The 22,988-nt window shown below is 60.1% G+C and overlaps 1 protein-coding gene across 11 annotated transcripts in view; it reads right to left on the bottom strand.

Annotated features, from left to right (window-relative positions):
• The window catches only part of NFATC1 (nuclear factor of activated T cells 1), a 170,056-nt gene that overhangs the window by 128,362 nt on the left and 18,706 nt on the right, over positions 1-22,988 (bottom strand). For all 11 annotated transcript variants that reach the window (XM_073213264.1, XM_037007418.2, XM_037007419.2 and 8 more), the window contains exon 3: positions 12,359-12,518. In XM_073213264.1, coding sequence (XP_073069365.1) covers positions 12,359-12,518 — 160 coding nt within the window. The remainder of the gene's footprint in view (positions 1-12,358; positions 12,519-22,988) is intronic.

Genomic DNA, 22,988 nt, shown 5'->3' with positions numbered 1-22,988 from the left:
ACACCGCTGGCTCGATGTCACAACACGGACACAAGAAACCACACCTCCAAGACCAGGCTGCCTGCCTCACGTTCACAGCCCCAGAAATGAATGACTTCAGCTTCAAGTGGATGGATCTCCAGCAGCCTGGGACATGCAGCCCGGGGCGCCTTCCTGGTACCCGGCGTGTGCAAATGCCTCCAGGTGAGAACCCAGAGCTCTAGTTGAGGTCTAACAGCCCACAGCCACAGCACAGAGCGGTCGCCGGGGTCCTGCTGTCGGCCTGAGGTTTGGTCGCAGTGGTGGCAGAGCTCCGTGCAGGGTGAAGAGCTCCCATGCCTGAACGCTGGGGCTGTCCACACTCACTCAGCACGCACACTCCTCACACCCACACAGACGTTCATCACACTGACACACACACGTTTGCAGAGAGGCCCTCTGGACGCCCCGGAGCACCGCATTTTGTGGGGAAGAGCTTCCTTCCCGGCTGGCAGTGGGAGACCCTGTGCTGGGCATCCCACCTTCATCTTTCTCTCTATGAGACACAGTCCCAGGCATCTGTGGACGTGACCATCTTCAGATGGTCCTTTCACAGTGACGTGATGAAGCTTCCGCCCTGACCCACAGGTGTCTCACAGGCGTGTGCATGCAAGGGAAGGGCGAGCACCCAAGGCTGCAGCTGGCAGGAGCCTGTTTCCATGGAGGAATCCGGAGGTGCCCGCGGCAGACGCCGGGTGGCCCGTGGTCAGCGCTGCTGTGGTGGGACTGACAGATCACCGAGGAACACGAACCCCCTCAGCCCTCCTCCATCCTGCCCGCCCGCGCTGGGCACGTGCAGGCTGGCGCGGACCCCCTCACCTTGGAGCCCATCGTCAGCACAGAAACACCAGCACGAGCCGGCCCCGCGCCGGACGCTCCTTTCCAGGTGTTTCCTGCTAATACTGCTTCATTCTGCAGGTGCAGTGCCTCTCCTGTTCGACCTGAAAAGTTTTTGGATATGAACACACGAGTGTCTCTACTGCAGTGGGGTCTGGCGAGGGTGGAAAACCAAGACCCGCCTGTCTGGGACACCTGGCTTCTCATCTGCTTGTGGGGGAGTGGGCGTCCAGTCTTCTGCCAATTAAATGAGCTTCCTAACGCACTCCGTATGGGACTCAAACCTATATTTTTACAACAGTAAATGTAAAAATAAAACCAGAGATTGATTACCAATTTTTCTGCTCAGTATTCCATTTTGTGAGATCTAATGCAATTTGTAAATGAGTCTTTGACCAAAAGCTTCTCTCAAGTGGCCAGGACATGCTCCGCGGTGTCAGGAGATGGCCCAGCAGCGCGGCACATGGGCCCTGTGATGCCTTGAAATGACACCCTGAGGTCCCCAGGACTGGGGCACTTCTCTGGTGGTATGTAGATGGCAGCAGACTGTGGGTACGATGGAATCCTTTTGAAAAGATGCCATTTCAGTGAAAATGGTAATATTTAAGTTTTGACCTGGGAGGTAAACATCTATTATTTAAAGCACGAAGTTCATTTTAAGAAAACTAATTTAAATATTTCACACATTGCACTGCACGGCTTCCCTGCCTCTGGCACATTACAGTATCTGCCAAAATAATATTTATAAAATTACCTGTCATAACAATGCCTTCTGTTTGCCTCAACCTACACTAAACAAAATGTATCCATCTTTCCATTTCCAGGCTGCAGGAGCCCCGGAGTCCTGGTTTTAGCTCCTGTGCTTGCCTCGGCGCTTCCCCAGCACGCGGCAGGGGAGGGGGTGCCCGCGGCCGCCCCACCGGAGGGTCGGGACCCAGCACGAACACAGAGCACGTTAACTGAGGGAAATGCTTCTCCACTAGCCACTCTGAAAAATGGTACACTGGTAAACTAGGCAAGAGAAAAGGGAATCCTCCTGCAGAACCATCAGTTTAAAGGGGGATCATGCACTTCACACAGATTAAAATTTGCATCTTTACACACCGCCCAAAGGAGGGAGGGAAAATCCAGTTCACAACTGTTTTCCTATTTTTTAAGCCAAATTTTCCTGCTGCCAGACTAACTGAAGAGTGTTGTACGAGCACCATCACGTTACACTGACAGCCCCAAATCCTCAGTGCCAACTCCCTGGCCTGCTCTCGCCCTGATGGCTGAGCCCGACCCCCCTCCTCATGGCCCAGTGAGGACGGGCCCTGGGGGTAAGGCCCGCAGCTCTCAGAGGCGCTCCTGCTCCATGCGAAGGGCCTGCTGCGCCCAGCCGCACTCTCTAGCCCTGGCCCCTGCTCAGGCACAGCCCTGGGGTGGGCTGGTGAGTTGCAGGGGCTGCTCCCTGCGTTTATAGCCCGGGTCCACGGGGAAGGGGTCTGCAGATCAGCTGTCCTGCCGGCTGACACCATGTGGTCATCAAAGCATACACACTGGCCGCACAAAGTCATTGAGACACTGGTCTACTGGCCCCAGAGACCTTTACCAAGGAGAGTGGAAAAACTAGACTGAAAGATAAGATGAAGGCGTAGGAAATGGAGCTGGTGTCTGGAGGAAAACCCCCTGAACCACAAGAGAACCACACGGGGCCACAGTGTCTTCACTTTCCTTGCCCTGAGGCCACCACTTTACTCTGCTGGGGTTCTCTGGGGCGCCTGCTGAAAATAGGGCAGGCAGAACCTCACCTGGGGGATGTGGCTTCTCCACCTGCTGGGAAGTGGGGGTGCACAGGGCCTATTCACAGACGATGTGCACGGAGCCTGCCTACAGGTGAGCGTGCAGGGGCCTGCGAGCAGGCGAGTGTGTCAGTCTCCCTGGCTCATGACAGTGGTTAAGTAAAGCCGCCAGATGAGCAGCAACGTGCCAACTTCCTCCTGAGGCTGCTCCTGGGTGTGCATGTGCCTGAGGGTGGATGTGTGCGCCCCACACACGTGCAGAGCTGGTGTTGAAGCATGGGTACACGTCTGAGTGCAGGTGTGTGCGGGGTGAGCATGTACGTGCAGGCCGGTGTGGTGTGTCCTCTCCTTGGGTGGCGTGGAGGGTCACTGCTGCACGGCCAGGACAGGAGAGCCAGGTGGGAAGGATGAGGTGATACGGTCCAGCCAAAGCTACCGTCACCCAACTGCAGGCCTCGCCCCCTCACAGCCCCCGAGACGCCAGCAGACACCCTGGAACTGGAACGCAGAGCCTGAAACTCTCCCTGGAGCAGAGACCCGGGCCTCCCTGCAGCTGACACCAAACCATGTCGGTCTGGCAAGCGTCCATGGCACAAAATTCACCCCTTTTACCCTGGAAGGCTCTCCAATACACCAAATTTAAGGACAAAGGAGATCAGCTCAACACAGGCTTTCTGACATTGTTGACGGTGGGACTGTACTGTCCTCCGAGGGAAGAGACGAGGACCGTGCCCAGCTCGGCGAGTTCTCCTGCTTGGTCGTGCTGAGTGGGAGGCACAGCAGCTCCGGGCATCACCTTGCACCTGAAAGGTCTGCTTCTTAGGGGCCAGTGTGGGGGGATCCAGAGAGGGCCACGCCATTCGTCCAGATGTGGGTCTACCCCACCTCTCGGAAGACTGGAAGGTTCCTGCAAGGTGGGCACTGACCAACCCCTCGGCTGTCCGCAGCGAGGCCACGAAGGCCCGAGCCACAGACAAGGGTTGGCCCTGGCCTGAGCCCAGCAGGGGACAGCTGACAGCTTCAGGCAGGTCGAACCTCCTTCCGGAAGTGGCTGTGCCCTGGCGGAGGGCGAGCGTGTCTCCTGAGGCAGCGGGCCAGAGAGGGGTCGCGGGACTGCCCGAGGTCGATCCTGAGTCCAAGGCCTTGGGGAAACGCTGGAGGCGCAGCCAGCTGTCCCCAGGGGAGCCGGTCCCCAAGGCCCACCCGCAGCCACAGCATCGCTGGCTCTACAAGGCCTGTGCCCGGCAGGGGGCTGAGATTGCGGCCTGTCTCCTGCCACGTCCCAGTACCTGTCCTGGGGTGGCCCGTGCAGAGGAGGAGCTCCAGCCAGCCTCAGGCCTCGGGGCTGTGCACACAAACCCCACAGCTGCTCGAGCCCCGGTGCTCCCGGAGAAACCGCCCCTGACCAGCCCACGTCGAGCTGCAACTGCAACCCACACAAGAGGGCGGGTGCTCGCAGCGGCCTGTGGCCGAGCCTCGGGGCCCAGGTGCCAGGGTCCTCGGCGGGGCTGCTGAGAGGCGGCCGCGGGGACGACACTGCGGGAGGGCTGATGGTGAGCATGGCTGCCCGGAAGCCTGTGCGCTCTGTTCTGCAGTGTGCGGGAGGCCTGAACGAGGGGCGCATCCTCACATGCCCACAAAGGGTGGGCTCCGCTGCGAGCAGCTGCTGTGGCGACGCCTTCTCACTTCTCAGACGTGCCTCCACTGACAGCGGAGCTTCTTCAAAGCCAGTAAGGACCAATCACCCGTGTTTCGTTTCATTCCAGAGCGGACGCACATCTGGGCACATGGACGAGACCCCATGTCCGAGCCACCACCCTCGAGGGCAGGTGCTCCCCTTTCCCGCCTGGCACCTGTTCCCCTGGCCGGCACAGGACACCCCCAGAGGGGGTGGGACGATGTCTGGAGGCCCCTCTCTTCCCTGCGCTCCGTGGACGTGACCATTGGGAGGCGCCAGAGCAACGGTCGCCTGTCCCAGCTCCAGCCGCACCCACTTCGGGCTGTCCTGGTGCTGGGCAAGGTTTCTGGGCCAGGACGGGAGTTTGAGAGGAGAGGTGGGCAGATCCGTGGCTGCGCCTGGCATCAGGCCTCAGCTGACGGTTTTCACGCCCTGGGAGAGTCTCATGGACACCTCGCCTGCGCAGCCGGTCAGATGCTCAAGCCCCTGGCTGAAGGAGCCCAGATGGACGTTCCCCTTGGGCCTGGTGAAGCCGACTTCACAGGACTTGTGCTGTGTCTGGAGGCTGGCAGGGTGGCTTGTGTGCACCCGCCTGTCGCCCAGATTCTCTCCTTTTCCCATGAAGCTCCAGGCCCCCGTGCTAGAGGTGCAGAGACTAGATGACTGGAGCAGAGAGGTCACACACCCCATTGGGTAAAGGCTTAAAGTCCAGGCAAGGTGTGTGCATGCTTTGCTCTGCAGTCCCGCAAGGGGATGGACTCGGGGCGCCCACCTGCAAGTCGGATGCCAGGTCCTGACCACGGGACAGTTCCACCCAGGGCTGCATTTCCACAGGCCCCTCTCCAGAGCGTCGCGTCACGTCAAGCTTTCTCTCTGGTCCCTGGCTTGGCAGCCGACTGGAACAGGGGCTGGGAGGCGCCCCCTTGAACACCTGCTGCATGTTGGGGATGGCTGAGGTCCACCTGAGACCCCCAGGGCAAGGGAAGGGCAGAATCCCCTTCCTAGGGGCAGCTGGCCACAGGACATCGTGGTGCTCCTTACCATGGACTGGCCGAGCCGCAGGCTGCCGTGCACTCCACACAACGCACAGGAGCAGGCTGCCACTCTGCCCAAGGAGGGGACGTGGGTACTGCCCTGCAACGCCCCCAAAGGGTCTCTGTGCTCATTTGGAGCGCAGGGAGCTGACCTGGCTTGCGGCGCACATGACCCCATGCCGGCACCAGCCCCAACCCCTGGGCCCAGCTCTCAGGCCAGCACTGCTCGCGCCCACGGATGCCTGTTCTGGACCTCAAGGCCAGTGGGTGCAAGAGACCCACTGACTTGGTGCCAGGAGTGCGGAGGCACCCAGAGAAAAGAAATTACATTAGTTTTGGATCAAAGCATGTTTGCATGGAAACACTACATTTAGCATTTCTAATTAAAAACATGCTGAGAAGCCCTGACTATCTGCTGAGGGGAAAAAATAATCGAGAAATGGAGCACGTAAGTCTTAGAAACCACTGGGGAATGTCGAACACAACTCTGGTGAGAAACACCCTCAGACGATCCCAGGACCCAGAGCGATCCTGAGAGCTGGCGCCCTGCCACCGTGGAGAAACGGCCCACTTCACCACCACCCGTCTGCAGAGGAAGCCCGTCGCACGGCGTGGTGGGCGTGGTACCTGTGGGCATGCCTGGATCCCTGCCTGGCCTAGCAGGGTCGCCTCATTCCTGCAGAGCTGGCCGGGCACTGGGGTGACCTCCAGGAACACATCGAGAGGCCCCAGCTCTTTGGACACCAGTTCCAGGCCTGCATGAGAGACCTGGCAGAGAGGACTTCGTGGGGGTCTGCTGCAGAGGTGAGGGGCCCCAATGGCATGCAGCTGCTACCTGCCCAGCCCACATTCGGACCTCCACACTGCAGGTGTGCAGGACAGGAGGGCACCAGAGGGCAAAAGGCAAAGCTTGTGCCCTGACCTACCCTCCACTAGAAGTCCCCACCCAGGTTGGAGGTGATCATGCTCTGCTCCTGAAACTCCTCCAACAGCTCCCCAAGGCCTGACAAGGTGGGGCCTGGTCATCCTCAGTGTAAACACATTGCGGTGGGTTGGGAGTGTGCCCGCTTCCTGGGCATATGGGGCTGGGTGGAGGGGAGCCTCCTGGAAGTGACTGGCCCTCAGCATCTGTGGTCAGTGACAGAAGGGGAGGCCCCACAGGGCTGCCCGTGCTGGCACATGGGCAATGCAGGCCGGGCCTCCATGTGCCTACACAATGAGACTTCATCTGTGTCCAGCCCCACCCTGGCCCTGTGCCAAGTGCTGCCAAGGGGTCGGCCACCTGCGCCAGTCAAGGCGCGATTGTGCGTTCGCCTCTGCACAGCCGGCCACTCTGGCCATCTGTGCTGACGCAGAGCTCAGCGCTCTCTCCAGACAAGAGCCCAGTGTTCTCCTGAAGGGGAAGAGGTGACACTGGTGGCAAGCCAGCCTGCGAGACTGCTGCCCCCACTGGGAGCTCACGACGGGGCACCCGGGGTGCCCCAGCCCAGCCACACAGGGACTGTTACGTAACTGCAGTGCAGGATGCCAGCATCCCTCCAGCCTGGAGCCCCACTAAGGACAGAGCAGCCCTTGAAAACAAGCAGCAGGAGGGGGCTCGGGCAGATGGGCCCAGCACCCACCCTGTCGCCCAGACCCCTGTGTCTGGGCGCAACGAATGGGCCCCCTTGGGTCAGCCTCACGCTGCTTCCCATCTGTGGGGTCCAGTTTGCACAGAAGCCACGGTGCACAGAGTCCACCAGGCGGGGACATGGCACGCAGGTGCCCTCCCCGTGGGTGCGTAGGCACCCAGCGCAGGGCCCTGGGCGGGGGCAGGCTGCTGCCCCCAGGGGCATTCCACGCTCGGCTCCAACTTGGGCCAAGCAGGTTTGCCACCAAACAGCAGTTATTAGGGACACTTACTTCTCTGGGTTTTGTGAGGCCAGGCACATTTTGTCTCTGGAGTCGGAGACCCCTGCTTCTGACAGGTCACCGCGCGGGAAGGCCCGAGGCCGTGATGAGAGCGGAGATGCCCCGCAGACCAGCCCGAGTGCTGGCCCCCAGCTGCTCTGGGTGCTGAATTCCATGATCTGAATACAGTACTGCTCCTGGCTTTTCACTGTGGAGGCAGCTCTCCAATGCCTGTGGCAGGAAAGGCCTGCCACGGTCAGAGGGGGCAAAGGTGAGCCCACAGCCAGCTGCCCCAGGGAGGTCAGCCCGAGCGGCGGGCAGAGCACGGTCCCTGCCCCGCGCCTGGCCGGGGCCCCTGCACATCCGGCCCCCCAGCCCCTGCCGCCTGGCCGGTGCCTCCACATCAGTCCCTCCATTGCCCAGACCGGCTGCCCGGGCCCTGCTGACGGGGCCGCGCCTCCTCGCGAGATGGAACCACAGAGGGAATGGACGCCGAGTTTCATGTTTCAGTGGCCTGTTAATTATTCACACAAACCGGCCTCCTGTGGGATAGCCTAGCTATTCTGGTAGCTTGGTAAACAGAGCTTAACCCCCTGACCCCTGGGTCAGAGGTCAGCACACTCTGAGATCGCTCCTGGGCCCCCACAGAGTGGCCAGCACAGGGATGTTCCCTGCCATGTGTCCTCGGACACGGCTCTGGGACAGAGCCTGCGCTGGTGCAGGGGCAGGACGCGGTGTGCACAGGGCATCCGAGAAACAGGGCAGGAAACCGAAGAAACCGTGCAGACTCGGAAACTGGGGTGCACGGAGCCCCAGGCTCCCTCACGGCGGGGACGCAGGGCTCCTCCCAGGACGGACACGCCCCCAGTCATAAGAGCCCACGTGGGCCTGCCAATGATGCCTTCCTGGGGCAGGCACGGGGGAAGCCCCCAGTTCCCCGGAACCCACAGGTGGACACCTCAGAACCCACCGATGCCCGTGACCCCACACATGGCCAGGCAGGTGGCCGTAAGTTGGGGAGGGGGGTGGGACACGGGGGTAGGGGCCCCAGACACCCGGGACACCGAGGGGCTTGGCCCACTGTGGCCATGACACGACCTCCCCATCCCCAGGGTGGGGGCTGCCTGCCCGAGCCCCTGTCTGCAAGCAGATGCTGACCAGCTGGGGCCGAGAGCCCCAGGAGGGCTTGACCTCAGCGCGGAAGCCAGGGGAGCCCACGTCCTTTCTGTGCTGGTCTCAACAGAACAAGGCCGGCAGAGGCCGGCTGCAGCACCCCACCCACAGAGCCAGGGGCCTCGTGGAGGGGCAGCCGCCACCCCACCCAGCCCCAGCCGGCGAGGCAAGGGGGGCAGGGGGCACCCAAAGGGGTGGTCACAGCAGCCGCGGTCCTAGCCAGGACCGGCCGGACAAGCCCCAGGGCTGCGCGGACCCTGGCCAGTCCAGGGAAGGACCCGCACGGCGGAAGGGGTCTGGCTTTCTCCCACCGTGGCCGCTGAACGACGCTGGGCAAGCCACGTGCACATATGTCCCCGAATAAAAACGAGGGCCAGCCCCTTCCTAGCCGAGACTTCGGTCTGCCTGGAAAACAGGTTTTGCATTTTGCTGTCTCCTGGATGCTGAGCCCAGGGGCAGGGCAGGGCAGACCCTCCCATGGTCAGTGAAGCCCCGAAAAGACCAGCCCTCCCTCTGTGGCACTGGTGGTGGGGGCCCCATTCCTCAGGGGATCACCAGCTTTGGCTTTATGGACAAACTTCAGGAAATGCAGGGCACGTCCCAGAACCGGCTGTGCTGGGGGGGACGGCATGTCTTCATCCAGCCAAGTGCGTGGGCTCTGCCCACACCAGCCACACCGAGGTCTGAGTGGTGGCGGCTCTGACTTCCCCCAGAACCGACACACGGCTCTGCTCTGGCCGCCTGACCCCACGCAGCTACTGGGAGGGGCCGTGCCCCACGTCGGCTGCTCCACGGCCTGGCCATGGCTGCTGGGGATGCGAGCAGCTCTGAAAGGGGAGGCGTGGGCGTGGGCATGGGCCCTGGTGTCAGAGGATTGTCGAAAATAACCGTGGCACAGAATAAAACTTTGTGGTTACTGAGCTTTCTCGGCAACTGAGAGAGTTTTCTATTTTCATTTGCTTCATAACTATGAGCAAATTCTATTTTTATCCCATCTGTGGTCCGGTCCCTAAAAGCGAAAACAAGCCCCCAAACACCTCCTTTTTCACTGCCCACCTCAGATGTGCAGACGAACTCACCACCTCAGGGGCACCAGAAAGCTCCGACACTCATTTCTCACAGGGGAATGCTAGGGACCCCGGCGCCACTCATGGGGCCCTGCTTCCTTCGGCGTTTCCAGGGTGAGGCTGGGGGTGTTCATTCTGTTCAAACCATAACCCACCTCTCCCATTCTGCCATCACTTAATTTGAAATCACTTTCTAAAGAGACATTTTAGGGGCATTTTAACTGCTGTCTCAGGTTTCATCACTCCCCCAGAACATCTCTGCTCCCCGCCGGCACACTACGATGCACAACACCCTGTGCCATGACGCGGAGGCCCCGCACGGCCATGACGGCTCCTGGGTGCATGCGCGGAAGCAGACACACCTGCACCAGGGCACTGCCTGCCCAGGCCATGCGTCTCCACCATAAAGGTGTTCATGGTGGCATGTGGCACTCTCCCCCACAGGTGCGGCCCTCGCTGATATAATTGACAAGAAACGGGGCATTCAGCCATGATTTCTGCTGCTTTATTTCCGCCCCCCGTTCTTTAACAGCTGTGTTTCCTCCTGTTGTAGTGTCTTTTCCACTCAAAAACAATGCTCTTCGTTCAGTGAAAACTGTGGTCAAGGTGGGAGTTAAATGCCTGTGGCTACAGAGCACGGCTGATGCAGGCATTCATTAAGGTGGCAACTTAAAATGTCAGGCTGGCCGCTGTGCACTGGCAAGGCTCCTGACTGCTCGAGTCAAACAGCTGACCACACAGGTATCAATTGGTGCCAAGCGCTCGGCCACAAACACCCCCCCTAACACCGTCCATGAGCCGAGGCTCAAGGGCTGCAGCCCCCGGCTCCTCCCCAAAAGCTCAGGTTGCTGATTGCCACGTTGGCAGACAGCCTTTGTCTCTGCGGCTCTTGCCCTGGAGAGCTTTTTATTTATCTAAATGGAATAAAATAAAAACACGGGTGCCCTGCTGAGCACCCCTTCGGGCCTCCATCATTCCCTAAACGACAGGGTTGGGTCTCCCAGTGTCGCTGTGTGTGCCCAGACCGGGGAGAAGCAATCTTTGTCAACACTGCTTGGCCTTGAGCTCGGGGGCAGGCGAGCAATTCCTCCCCAGCAGGTCACATCAGAGGGGCCTGGGCGGACTTAAGAGACCCGACTGGGGGCTGACACCCACACACAGCCAGTCTGGGGCTCCCTCATTGCCCGTGGGGAGCAGGAGCAAGTTTGGCAGATGCTTCCTCTCCTGGTCGGGGTTCCCTGGCCACCAGTGGGTGAATGCGTTGTCTAAAGCCTGGCAACCCTTACTTCCCCCCAAGTGTTGTGAGGCAGCAGCCCCCAGTGTCCGCGGTCCCCGGTGGGCTAGAGGGCCCCTCCTGGTCCTTGGGCAGAAGATGCCAGCCCCCCCCCGGGCCCCACAGTGGGTGCCATGCCGGGGCACATGGGACCAGGCCGCAGGGTCCCAGCCAGAGCTCCGGGCTCAGGCGTGCGGTGGGCCAGAGCCCTGCACTTCTGACAGGTTCCCAGGAGAGGCTGGCGCCGCGGATCAGGGGACCGGACCTTGAGAACCACTGCTCCAAAGACCCAGGCTCAGGCCCTTAAGACCAGCGTGGAAGCCAACACAGCCCCGTGGAACCGGCATCTGAGTGAACCTTGAATACCGGCCAAGGGGACCTGTGCTGAGCCCACCACTGACTGGCCAAGACCAGTCCTGGAAGCAGAGGGTGGAAGAGGACCCTTGGAAGGATCCCAGCCGGTAACAGCTCAGAAAGCAGCCCGAGGAAGCTGGTTCAAGGCTTGTGAGCTGCTGGGATGGGGGCAGCGCTGAGCGAAGGTGGACAGAGGGGCAGAGGGGGCCGCAGGCCTGCAGCCAGGCTGGCCTGGCTGGACCCTGAGCACTGGGCTGGGGTGCCTGCAGCTCACCATCCCAGCGTAGCCCTCGGTTTCGCTTCTGTGCACAGCCGGAGCCCTGAACGGGCAGCCTCGTGCTCCATCCTCGGAGCCGGAGCACTGCAAGGAGGCGGCTGTGGGCCCGCCAGAGGACCACGGTTCAGGGACGGCGGGCCTGCCTCAGTGGCTCCAGCTGGAGTTCCTCCAGGCTCAAGTTTCTGGAGGGTGAGCATTGTGACTGGACGTAAGGCTTGTCCCTTTCCTGAGAAAACTTATTTCTACAGATTTGCCTCAGAAAAGGTCTCCCAAAATAAAACTTTTATTTCAAGGTTCCATTTATCTTCTTTTGTATGTTCTGCTCCAGGACCCCTTACAAACTATGACACCAGGGCCACGTCTTCCCAGGGGAACAGAAGACAGCCCCCTGCCCACCTGCCCACCACCACCCCCAGGAAGTGAGACGGAGCCCTGAGGGGCCAAGCAGTCTCCTTGACCTTTCCTTTCCCCCTTTCCTCTCTTCTCTGAGTCAAATACAGCTGCTCAGGAAGATACGGAACAAACGGTCAGTGTCCACAGACACAGTGACAAGGTCACCTACAGAGGCTGCTCCAGCCGACGGCTATGGCCAGTGCGGGATGCCCCACAGTGTCGCAGGAGCCGAGGCAGGCCTGCCCGGCCGCCCCCAGGGCCTGTGTGCTGGACGCCTGCTCCCCCAGGGCGGTTTCACCGAGAGAGGCTCCGACTTTACACCAGGTTCAATGATGACGGCAGAGCTGAGATGCAGAAATAAGAGCAACACACTATCCTGGTTCCAGCTACTACATGTATCATGGAGAAAGCCAGGATGTTTATGTAACTATAGGTGCACAAGATATTTAGCTAAGCTGGTTGGGAGATGACAAGTTTAAAGGGAGAGAAGAAAACACGGTGACATTCCTGCGAGGTGGCCCTGGGCCTGCCTCGGTGATCAGCGGCCTGTGGGGCGTACCCTGCGCCGGAGCCGACCCCCTACCTGCACGCTGGGGTGTCCTCCGGCCGACGCCTTCACGGCCCCGCGGCTCCCCTCTGTCTCGTAGTGGGCTCTGTGGTGGGACTTGGGCTGCACTTCAATCCTCAGCTCGTAGGGTCCCGAGTGCGACGGCAGCTGCCAGTCGAGGGCCGGCAGCGAGGGGCTGAAACGGCACGGCACAGCATTGAGCATTCCTGGGGAGCCTCACACGCCAGAGCCCCCCCTCACTGTGTGGGCGTGATGTGATGCCCATCCTTCACTGTCCTTCATTCAAGATTCCCATCAGTAAGGGTATGTCCTGGCATTAAGCCTTGTGAGGCTGACGGCTATTTGCTGAGGCCTGTGGCCAGAGGCCAGTCAGGTTCTCACCCTAAGCACTCAGTTAAGATGGAAACGTTTTCTACGTACGACCTTAAAATATTTTCCTTCCTGCATGACGGGCCTCCCTAAATTATTTACCTCCCTAATAAAGCAGGTTCCAGAACTAACAGAACATCTTAGAAGCAAAGAGGTAAGATAAGCTCCCTGCCCTGCTAAATAGACCTGCCGCAGGGCCTGACCAGCTGGAACACAACTGGCCCTTTGGAAACAGTGGAATGGACATGTCTGCAGACCCCCCACCCCTCAATCCCAGGATCCATGCAAGGCCTGGAAAAGAACCTGCCTACCGAGGGCGGGCGGAGAGCTCTGGTCAAATTCAGGAAGAGCTTGGGGGCAGCTGACTATTTCGGTGCTGGCCGGGGAAGGGAGCTGTGTGCCGGCTGCCAGGGCCCATCCTCGGCGCACAACGGGCAGCACCCTCCTCCCGCCGCTGGGGCACGTGTTAATAGCCTACGTCAGACAGGGAATCATGACTGGGCCACGGGGAGGCCAGGCCTCTGAGCGTCCGAAGGCCCTGCTCTCCCCCACAGAACACGCTACAGGGTCCTGCCCTCTCAAAGACAAAGGCTCGGCATAGAAAGCCCCAGTGCGCGTGCCCGCCAACATGTCCCCACAGGAGCTGGCCTGGGCCACCCGGGTGCCTGTCTGCAGGGGAGCCCGTGTCAGGCGCCCATTCTGGCACCTGGGCAGGGGGCACCATGGGCTGCACAGTGTACCTCAATGTCAACACCGTGAGGGCTGGGCCAGCTATGCTTCTGGCTGCGCAAGACCTCAGAGAAGCTCAAACCGACACTGACCACGACTGGGATAAACACGCGTGAGGCTCTGCACCTGCCCCAGAACAACAGGAAGGCAGAAGGCACGCGGCTGGGCCGGGGGCTGGCGCAGCGATGCTGCGTTCACAGCAGTTGGAGAGCTTCCGGACCGAGAGGCACCGTGACGCTGAGGCCTTTCCTAGACGAGGTGATCAGCCTCAGTTTCTGGGAACATGGCCAGGCGAGGGCACAAGGGGGGAAAGCGGCTCCTTGGGAAGGGGCACAAGGGCCGGGACAGATCCTCCAGACAAGTCCGTTTCACAGGGATGGCAGCAGGAAGCTGTGCTTCGGCGAGTGCCAGCACCACTGGGCCGGCAGAGCACACCTCCGCTCAGGATGCCCGATACACTGTTCTTATTTTGTGTTTTCCTTACACACACTGCTGACCTACGTAAAGACTCACCTGTTATAGATAGAAAAGGAAACAAACACCGAAAGAAGGGCCAGGTCATCTGACTCCCAGGAATCAGAACAAGGGGAGAGCGATCGGAGAGGAGCAGGGACCGAGGGGCAGGCGGGCACGGGCCCGGGCTGCACTCAGAGCCCCAGGACGCTTTGCTGGTGACGATCTGCTCTCGGGTCACCGGCAGAGAGGGCTGCACGGTGTGTGGGGTTTGAAGTTAGAAGAGTTCACAGAATACTGCCGAGATGGGCGATTAAGATTACTGCTTTGGGTCGGAGATTTTCAGCAAGAATTTGGCAGCTCCACAAAACATGCTAAATTGTCTCTGATTCAGAGAAAAGACCCAAGTCTGGGAAAGGCACAGAGTGGGCGGCCGCAGGGAGGGAGATGCTCTGCGGTGGGGCGAGCCCCCTGTGGCCTCGTGCAGCTGCTGGGCTTTGCCTGCTGAATGTAATAGGTGATTTCAAACTCCACGCTCACCTTCAACTTAATTCATTTTTTTAAAAAGTCACACTCAGTGCAAACAAGAAAACTGGTGTTAAGAGTCCTATCTGGGGTCCACTTGATTTGTATGAACAGACCCTATATGGAATTACTGTCACACACACACCCATATATACTGAGAAATCAGTTCCATAATTGGGTGTATATCTGTATTTTTATTAATAAGGGATATATTCAACAATATAAAATATCTAAAAGATGCCCTGGCTTTTAAAAATTAAACATCACGTTTTGAGCATTTTAACTTCAAGAATGATTTGGCCACAGCACTCATCTCAGTATTGACTAGTTCTCCACGGCTAGACTTCTGGGTCACTCAGGGCTACTATCAGCGGCAGGGGGTGAGCTCCCAGGTGTGTGCACAGGCGCCTTCCTGCCATTTCCTCAGCAGGCCCGGCACAGCAGCTCCTGACACACCTCCAGACGCCTCCAGGGGGGCTGGGGGGGCCACCGTGCACGTGCTGCTGAGCCCACCAGCATGCACTGATGTGGTTAATCCTTGCTGGTAGCACACACCGAAGGGGCCTCTGAGGCTGGTCCTCACGCAACGCTCCAACCCCAAGTGTGTGGCAACCCACTGTGCATTAACAGTAAAATAGGAAATACTTCTAAATCACCAGGGGTGCCCCCAGGGCCTCCACAGGTCCCGATTTCTTACCAAAGACATTTTACCAAAGACAGCGGGGGTCCCAGGCCCACACCCACCCATCAGAGCGCCTGCTCCTTCAGGCTGCAAAGGCCACTCCGGAGGGGTGGCCACTGTCCTTGACACCTTCAGCCATGGCAAACAGCGCTCGCTGCCACTGGCTTGTCTGGTTCGCTCGTTTGTGAAGTCCCATCTAATGACCCCAACCAACAGTGGGACAGGGGCCTGGGAAACACCGTGTGAAGGGGCAAATTCATCAAATACAAAACAGGACGATGCTCATGCAGAGGACACGGACGTGACCCGTCTCTGCCGCAGAACTGGTGCCTCCACTTGAACCTGGCCCCGGAGACCGCAGGCCAGCGTCCATGGCCCAGCCTGGTGCAGGGGACCTGGGAGGTCTGTGCCATGAAGGCCAGCCTCTGGCTGTTGCTGAGGTGGCTATTCCAGGCAGGAGCCTGAGCAGCTCCCAGACTACCTCCTTCTCCTGAATTCTTAGGGGGCTGTCCGCTTGTACGGGGACGACGACGACAACACCAGGCTCCTCCGTCCGGCGTTACCTGGGGTGAGGCCTCAGCGCGAGCGCACCTTCCCCAGAGCTGCACACGCTGGCGTCATGGCCCAGGTGGCCGGTGGCTGTTACGGGACTGGTGTCGGGGACACGGGCCGAAGGGGATGCGGATTTCTCGACAACTTCCTGTGACTCTGGAACTTTTGCAAAATAAAAAGTCTTTCAATTGCCTGTCGTTGTGCCTGGTTCCTAGGAACTGAGTCTGCTGGCACCACGACCCCAGGAGGCCCGGGGCCGCTGCCACACGTGGGCCCTGCGGCTCTGTGCTCTGCTTCCACCGCTCTATGGCACCGTCACTGCCACTCCCGGTGTAGGGACACTGCTCCCGCTGGTGAGGTGGGGCGGGTGACACTTGACACCGAGCCCCCCACAGCGCGCTGCGGGTAGGACCATCCGGGGTCACAGGCGGCAGGCCCCCACCCTGCCGACTGCCGGGGACACAGCTGAGCCTGCCGGGCACACTGGGGACGCCTTGTGTGACATCAGGGAGCAAGTTTCCCTGCTGTGCAGGGCGAGGCCTCCCAGTGGAACAAGACGCCCCCGGAGCCCTGATCTGAATCACTCTGCTCTCAGGGCCGTGGTGACCGTCATTTCCCGTGAGAAAAGCCTTTCATTTTTCACCAAACCTTTGTGTCTCCTCCACACAGGAAAAGTGAAGCATTTTTTAAACGCTCAGTGCACACCTACACACCGGCCCAAAGTCCGGGAGTAACGCGGCTCTTCCGCGCCGACCGCCAAGGGCCCCACGCGGCACCAGGATGCTGGTGGGCGACAGGGGCGCTCCATCCATCCGGCTGCCTGCCTCCCCGTAGCTACAAGCCCGCCTGGGAAGGCCCAGTCTTTCTAAAGCGTGAGGGTCTCAGAACAGCCCAGTCACACAGAGGTGCCCATGACAAGAGGTGCCCATGACAGTGTCAGTCACAGCTGTCCCTGCCTTACAGGAGGCCCCTTGCCGCCGGCCAAGCGCTGACCTGCGGCAGTCCTCAGCACGGCCCTGGCAGCATCCCCGAGGGCGAGGCCAAGCCTGCGTGGCTGCTACACTCGTCTGCAACTGGTGCCGGGAGCCCATGACCTGGCAGCCTAGGAAGCCACAGCACGAGGCACCAGGGATCGGCTGGACACTCACCCCCAACTCAAAACCAAGGTCATCGCCATGATGACGACCCACCAACAGCAGGGCTCTGCGGTCGGAAGTCTCTGGATAAGCGGCTCCTCAGGTCAGGCCCTGCCCCAGGCCTAAAGGGGTGCCCAGGCTCAGGCTGGGCCGGCCTTCCCACCCCGTCCCCAATTTAAACTGTGCGTTGCTTTTAAGCCCTTTCATCAGTGACCACTGATGGCACAGAGGGAGACATCAGATGCCTGCACGGGCGCACTGCACCTAGCCAGGATCACAATACGTCCCCAGACTCAGCCCTAGTTCGAGAAAGAAACGGAACAGGGTCGGAAGAGCATGCCACATGCCACCGCGGAGGCAACCAGCAGCAGCCAGCCCCGGCAGGGGGACACCGACCGGCCAGGGAGTCACCCACCAGCAGCGAGGAGCCTGCTCCCAGCCCTGAAGACGCGAAGGGCCAGGGAGACCCTTGGGGACACGGAACAAGTACTTAAGTTGCTCGTTAGCATCTAATGTGAAATCTGATGGCATCATAGTTCTAAGAATGAGGCCCTGCCTTTGAAGGACACACTGAACGTTTGCAGATAAGGGGTGTCTGGGCCGTGCTGAGCGATGCAGCTGGGCCGGGGGATCGGTGAGCCTGATCCGTCTCAAGTCCGGGACGAACCCAGACACCCACCGGGCTGGCCTCTCTAATCCCGACTGTGTTTAAAGCTCCGTGTAACAGGGCAGAAGACCAGAAGCCTTTACGGGTGAGACCAGAAGGCGTGTGCGAGGCGGCCCCTGTGGCTCCAGGCCGAGGACTGTCTGCAGTGTGTGCTTTTCACTCCACAGTGGAGGTTAGTCCTTGTACAACCGAAAAATAGTGCACATGTTCATGTTTCAATTTCTCCTGCTCCTCAACGGGAGGCAGCCAGTCTGGCGAGTCTCCCTGAGCCACGCGTGCTGCAGCCCCGGAGCCTCTTCCTTAGAAAGGCTGCACCCACAGAACATCAGAAAACCGGTTTCCACCGCACACCCCCAGCACCAGCCAGCCAGTCACAAACCCTCAGAATGACCCCTTTGGGTGTGAAGTTCTCCCTCGTGGTAGAAGCGCAGAGGCGCAGCGGTTCTGTTTAAACGGTGTGAGTGAAGGCCCTTCAGGGCTGAGCCCAGACGCACCCATCACTTAGAGGAAGACCGAGGGGGCTTCTGCGAGGCGCCTGCATTTAAGAGGGAAGGCCGCAGACTCGGGACTGGGCAGGACTCAAGTCCCTCCAAAGGACAGACCAGCAGAGCAAGTCTAAGGGAAATCCTACTATCGGCATTTTAACACAACCCATTTTCTCAGGGTTTTGAGCCAAAGGCCTCCTGATTGTTTGGCCGCCTCGGTTTCCCCCTGTGATCTTAGGAAAGGCTAGCAGGGCAGTTCTTAGCCATGTAAGCAGGGCCTCAGGGCCCCGCAAAGCTCCCGCGGGCAGAGGCTGAGCTGAGACCACACAGCTCGCCCTTCGGGGACCACCCACGCGCAGCCGAGCCCTCTGACCTGCGCCCCAGGCTAAGGTCCTTCCCACACAGAAGAGGCCAACCTTCTGCAGGGTGGCCCAGGGTGCCCCGGGGGCAGGAGGCCCAGCCGTGAGGAGCTGGGTTTCTTTGCCAACAGCCCACAGGGGTCAAAGGGCCTGAGGCATCCCCTCCCATCTGCGTGTTGCCCCTGCCATCACTTGTGGGGTTCACTCCCCAAGGCTGGGGCCACCCTCCCACCTCCCCACGGGGCGAGGCTGTCACCTGCAGCCCCTCCGGCCTTTCATTTCTGAGAAGAATCTTGGACAGGAGTTGGGGGACCTCAGCAAAGTGGAGAGACCACAGCAGGAGTGGGGAGACCTCGGACAGGAGCTCTCACCCGGGGGGCTGGGGAAGCCTCAGAGTGCAGCCTGCTGGCCCTGCCCACGCTGAGAGGGACTCAGGGACAGGTGCCAACCACAGGGAGGACAGCGCCCCCACGAGGCCTCCTGGCCCCCTGCAAGCAGAGAAGGTGCTTTTGTGCAGGGCGGGGGAGGTGAGGGAGAGCTGGCAGTAAAGCGCAAGGAGGCAGGTGGGGCCACGCCGCAGGCTCAAGGAGGAGGGGCCTGTGGCTGGCGGTCCCCACCCCCCAGCCTCGGGCTCTGGAGAACAACCCCCTCCAGGAGGCCCTGTCCGCAGAGAGGCCGCCACCTCCTGACTGGTCTCTGCCTGGTGCTGGGGCAGAGGGGGCCGAGCGAGGGCCGCCGGGGGCTCTGCCGGAATTCAGCTCAGTCACAAAGCTGGAACCTTGGACTCAGAACATCAAGGCCACCGTGGAGGGCTTTTTCTAATGACAGATTCAGCAATTTCATGAGAACTTGCTCCTTCCGGCAGGTCCACCAGCCGGGCTGTGGGGCCTCCGTGGGGATCCCTCCCTGCTCTTATTCCTACTCTGCAGACCCTCCCGAAAAGCCAGCGCCTGTCCCACCTCCACAGCCCCTGTTCCATGGACAGGCTCAGGCCCTGCCCTCGAGGCCTGCAACCCCACAGTTCTTGCGCGTCAGACAAGTGGAGGACAGGGTGGGCCTGGCCCCCACGACCCCGGGCAGCCCCGGGCCTGGCCCCTGCCTGGAGAGCCGACTCCCTGGGGGTCTCCTCCATGGCCTCTGCCAGCGCGTACACGGAGCCTCAACCCGTCCTCTGCCCTCTGGAAAAGTGAGCCCTACGCAAAAGGGGTAAAAGAGTTTGTAGGGTAAAAGAGGGGGGGCTCAGCGAGACGGGGAGGGGGTGCTCTTGTCCAGAAATCAGACTCACATGGAGAAAAACCCCTCTGGGGCTCCTGCTGCTGGCTGGTGAGCCTGTGACTGCGGGGACCCCTCCACCCCTCAGGGCCAGGCTGCTTCAAGGGCTTCCCGGGAGTGGGGGGAAGGCCTGCTGGGAAGCCCACCTCCCGCTGCCCTGCCCATCCGTGGCACCAAGCTGGCTCCGTGAGCCCCATGCCCTCTCATCACTGCCCACGGGCTGGCCGGTCACCACGCAGATGAAGCTGAAGAATGAGGATGTGCAGGTCATGCCCGCCGGTCCGCTTAGAAAAACCAAGCATCTCGGAATCACCAAGCTAAGGCAGGTCCACCGGGGCCCCAACGAGCCGCCCAGGGAGGCCAGGCCGGTCGGCGGGCAGGTCCTGAGGGCCACTCCACCCTCTCAGGGCCAGCACGGGGCCGCGGGGAGCACCCGGAACTCCCCGGGCAGTGGTTTGGGATGTGACCAACACAGCCGTTGTCTGCGGGGAGGCGTCCAAACGAGGCAGGCCTGGGGCTAAGCCCCCATCCTCAGCCACAGGGGTGGCCCAGGCCGCAGGGAGCAGCCCCACACTTCTGCCAGAGCCTCACCACTTCTCTCCGAAACACCGGCCTGCGATGAGACAACCTCCACCACCCCTGGTCGCTGTGCACGCCACCTGCCTGGTGAGCCTTGGCCTGACCCACGTGGCCTGAAGCCTGGAGCCCTCCGGCGATCCCACGCCATCAAGGACGGGGAGCCGGGGCCCTTTGGCTTCTTGCTCTTTTATTTTGTGTCTAGAAATTTCCACATGCCTCAGTTTCCCCATTTGGCCTCGCACTCTGCCTCCCACAGCAATGAGCTCCTTCGCCCTGTGCCCAGGGCCCTGGGGAGGGACCCGACGTACCCTGCCTCACTCTGGGCCTGGGAGACAGCGGGGCAACCTCAGTGGGCCACGTCCACCTGCAGACAGTGACTCCTGGGAGAAACTGGGCTCTCGCATGTGGACCGAGGGCCCCCCGGGGCTCGACTGCACTGAGCCCACTTGGCCCACAAACAGAACTGAGCTGTGCCCTTATCAATATACGCGGCTATCCATAATGGGGCCGCTAATGCTGAACACCGGAAACGCAGAGCGGCCACCGTGTCTGAGCTCCAAGCAGGTGTGACTGCTCCCGGTGAGACACAGCCCCTCAATAAAGTGAGACCCTGTTCCTCACAGCTAGGGCCTAGCGGGACGCCTGCCTGTGCAGTGAGCCAAGTCTGCAGGGGGCCTGGGGCACCCTGAACCCCGAGTCCTCGTAGCGCTGAGCCAAGTGCAGCAGGCGTGCGGCCTCGGAGCCCCCTCCTCCCGGGTCCCCTGTGGGGACACTCGGAGCACAGACCCTCCCGTACGGGACAGGAGATCTAATGCACGTTGCTTTCTTTATGGAAAACCAGCTTAATTTAATACTGTGTGCCAAACCTCAGCTTCCAGAAGACATTTTAGAAGCACTTAAAACAGAGCAAACCTCATCATGACATATAATAATAGGTTTTTGCTCAAGAACCCAAGAAACATTGGCAAACAAGTCCCATTAATTTGCATGGAAGGCTACTCCTAAATGTGGGCAGTTCCATCCCCTGATAAAACTTCAGTCTCCCAGGAGGTCTGTTAGCCCACTTCCCACGGCTGGTTCAGCTGCAGGCGCTCTCGGCCCAAGGAACTGGCGGCTCTGCCCCAGGACAACGGCTGAGCAGAAATCAGTTGTTTTGCCTGTGGTCACGGGTGTGTGTCACCACTGGACACTTCCTCCCAACCTCCCGGATGAGGTGAGAAGCCCGAGGGCAGCCCCGCCACGCGCGCGCACACAGGTGGGCCCGAGCAGGGCCATGCCTGGGGCCCGTTGGTATTGTGGCAGGTGACCCTCTCAGTCTTTGGATTTTTCTATCAGATTAGCCAATATTTCAGATCTCAATGGCTTCACTTAAAATCTGGGTGTAAAGCCACCGATTCAAATTATTTTATCCTGTCCAGGAACACAGAAGCGCTTGAGTTCCTCTTTCTCCCTTTCGTGGCTGATAACAGACATTCAGAGAATCACATCAGAGAACCTGGCCCAAGCCCTCCCCACACACCTCGGGAAACAGCACGAGGCCGGAGGCCAGCCCCCAAGCCTCTCCCCCTCTGCCACACATCCACGGCCTCAGCTGAGGTCAGGCTAATTTGTCAAGTCGGGAGTCAGTGCCCCAAAGTGCCAGCTGTGTGCTCCAAAAGCCAGAACCCACACAGCACATGGTGTAGACGCAGGGTCTCAAATAGCCAGTCAAAGCTCTGCCCCCACGCCCCTGTGCCTCAGCAGCACACAGCATAGATGCGGCCCCTCCAAAACCTGGTCAAAGCTCCACTCCCTGCCCCACCAGCACACGGACGCCACTATTCTCTATGCCCCAGCCCTGGACACCCAGCCCCTTCACAACTGGCTGACCTGCAGAAGCCTGTAGAAGGGGTTGTGGCCAAAGCCAGTCCCCCAGCCTGTTGGAGACCCATCCCCAGAAGTGTGCTCAGCATCCCAGCAACAGGACCTGTATGTTGATGCCAGGCAGCAGGCATCTCCCTAATGCCTACGGAGGCCTCCGCTGCAGACCTGGGAGCAGGGACTCAGGGAGGGCAGCTCAGGGGCAGCTCATCTCAGGGGAGGGTCCCAGCTCTACCCATTATTTACTGGGGACCTGAACAAGTGGCCCAAGCTTGCTCCTATCCACACAGGGGGCTGGGCGGAGCCCCATCTGCGGCCCCACAGCACCACCGGTCACCTTCACTGGAGCCCATGATCAGCAAGCTTTCTTTTGGGACCTGCAGATGTCACGCTCCTCCTGCTGGGTCACAAAAAGAAAAATCACCCATTTGCAACATGCCCAACGCCCCCACAGGCTGGCCACACGCAATTGCCTGCACACAGACCAGCTGAGGGCCAGGGCCACCCCAGGTGGGACAGCGGGGAGACCCCCAGGGAGGACGCATCCCAGTTCCTACCAGCCCATGGGTTTTTTTCTGCCCAAATCAGGATAAACTCTGAAATATTCAGATAACTTATAAAATGCAATCAGGGTGGGATGAGCAGTTTTTTAGACTTTTGGAACCTAGCACTACCTAGAGACTAAGTTATGGATATTATAAAAATCCTCAATACCACAGCCAAAAACGTAAAAGAAACAATGTCTGAAATACACTAAATTGAACACATGGCTGCCCCTGAACCATGTCAGTAGAACTGCTATCAAGCTACCTCACCTCTTACAACACCCTCTTTTTAAGAACTCAAATCAAAAGTGCAAAATCTCATGTACAGGACTGGCGAGGGCGCTGTCAGCGCGGAAGAAGACCCCCCGAGATGCTCCTCCCCCCAAAGTCTGTTCCTTCGCAGCCTCTGTGCCCGTGTGCTGCGGGCTTTCC

The sequence above is a fragment of the Manis javanica genome, chromosome 9 (assembly GCF_040802235.1).
Source record: "Manis javanica isolate MJ-LG chromosome 9, MJ_LKY, whole genome shotgun sequence".
Classification (NCBI taxonomy): Eukaryota; Metazoa; Chordata; class Mammalia; order Pholidota; family Manidae; genus Manis; species Manis javanica.
This window is presented reverse-complemented; position numbering and strand designations above follow the sequence as displayed.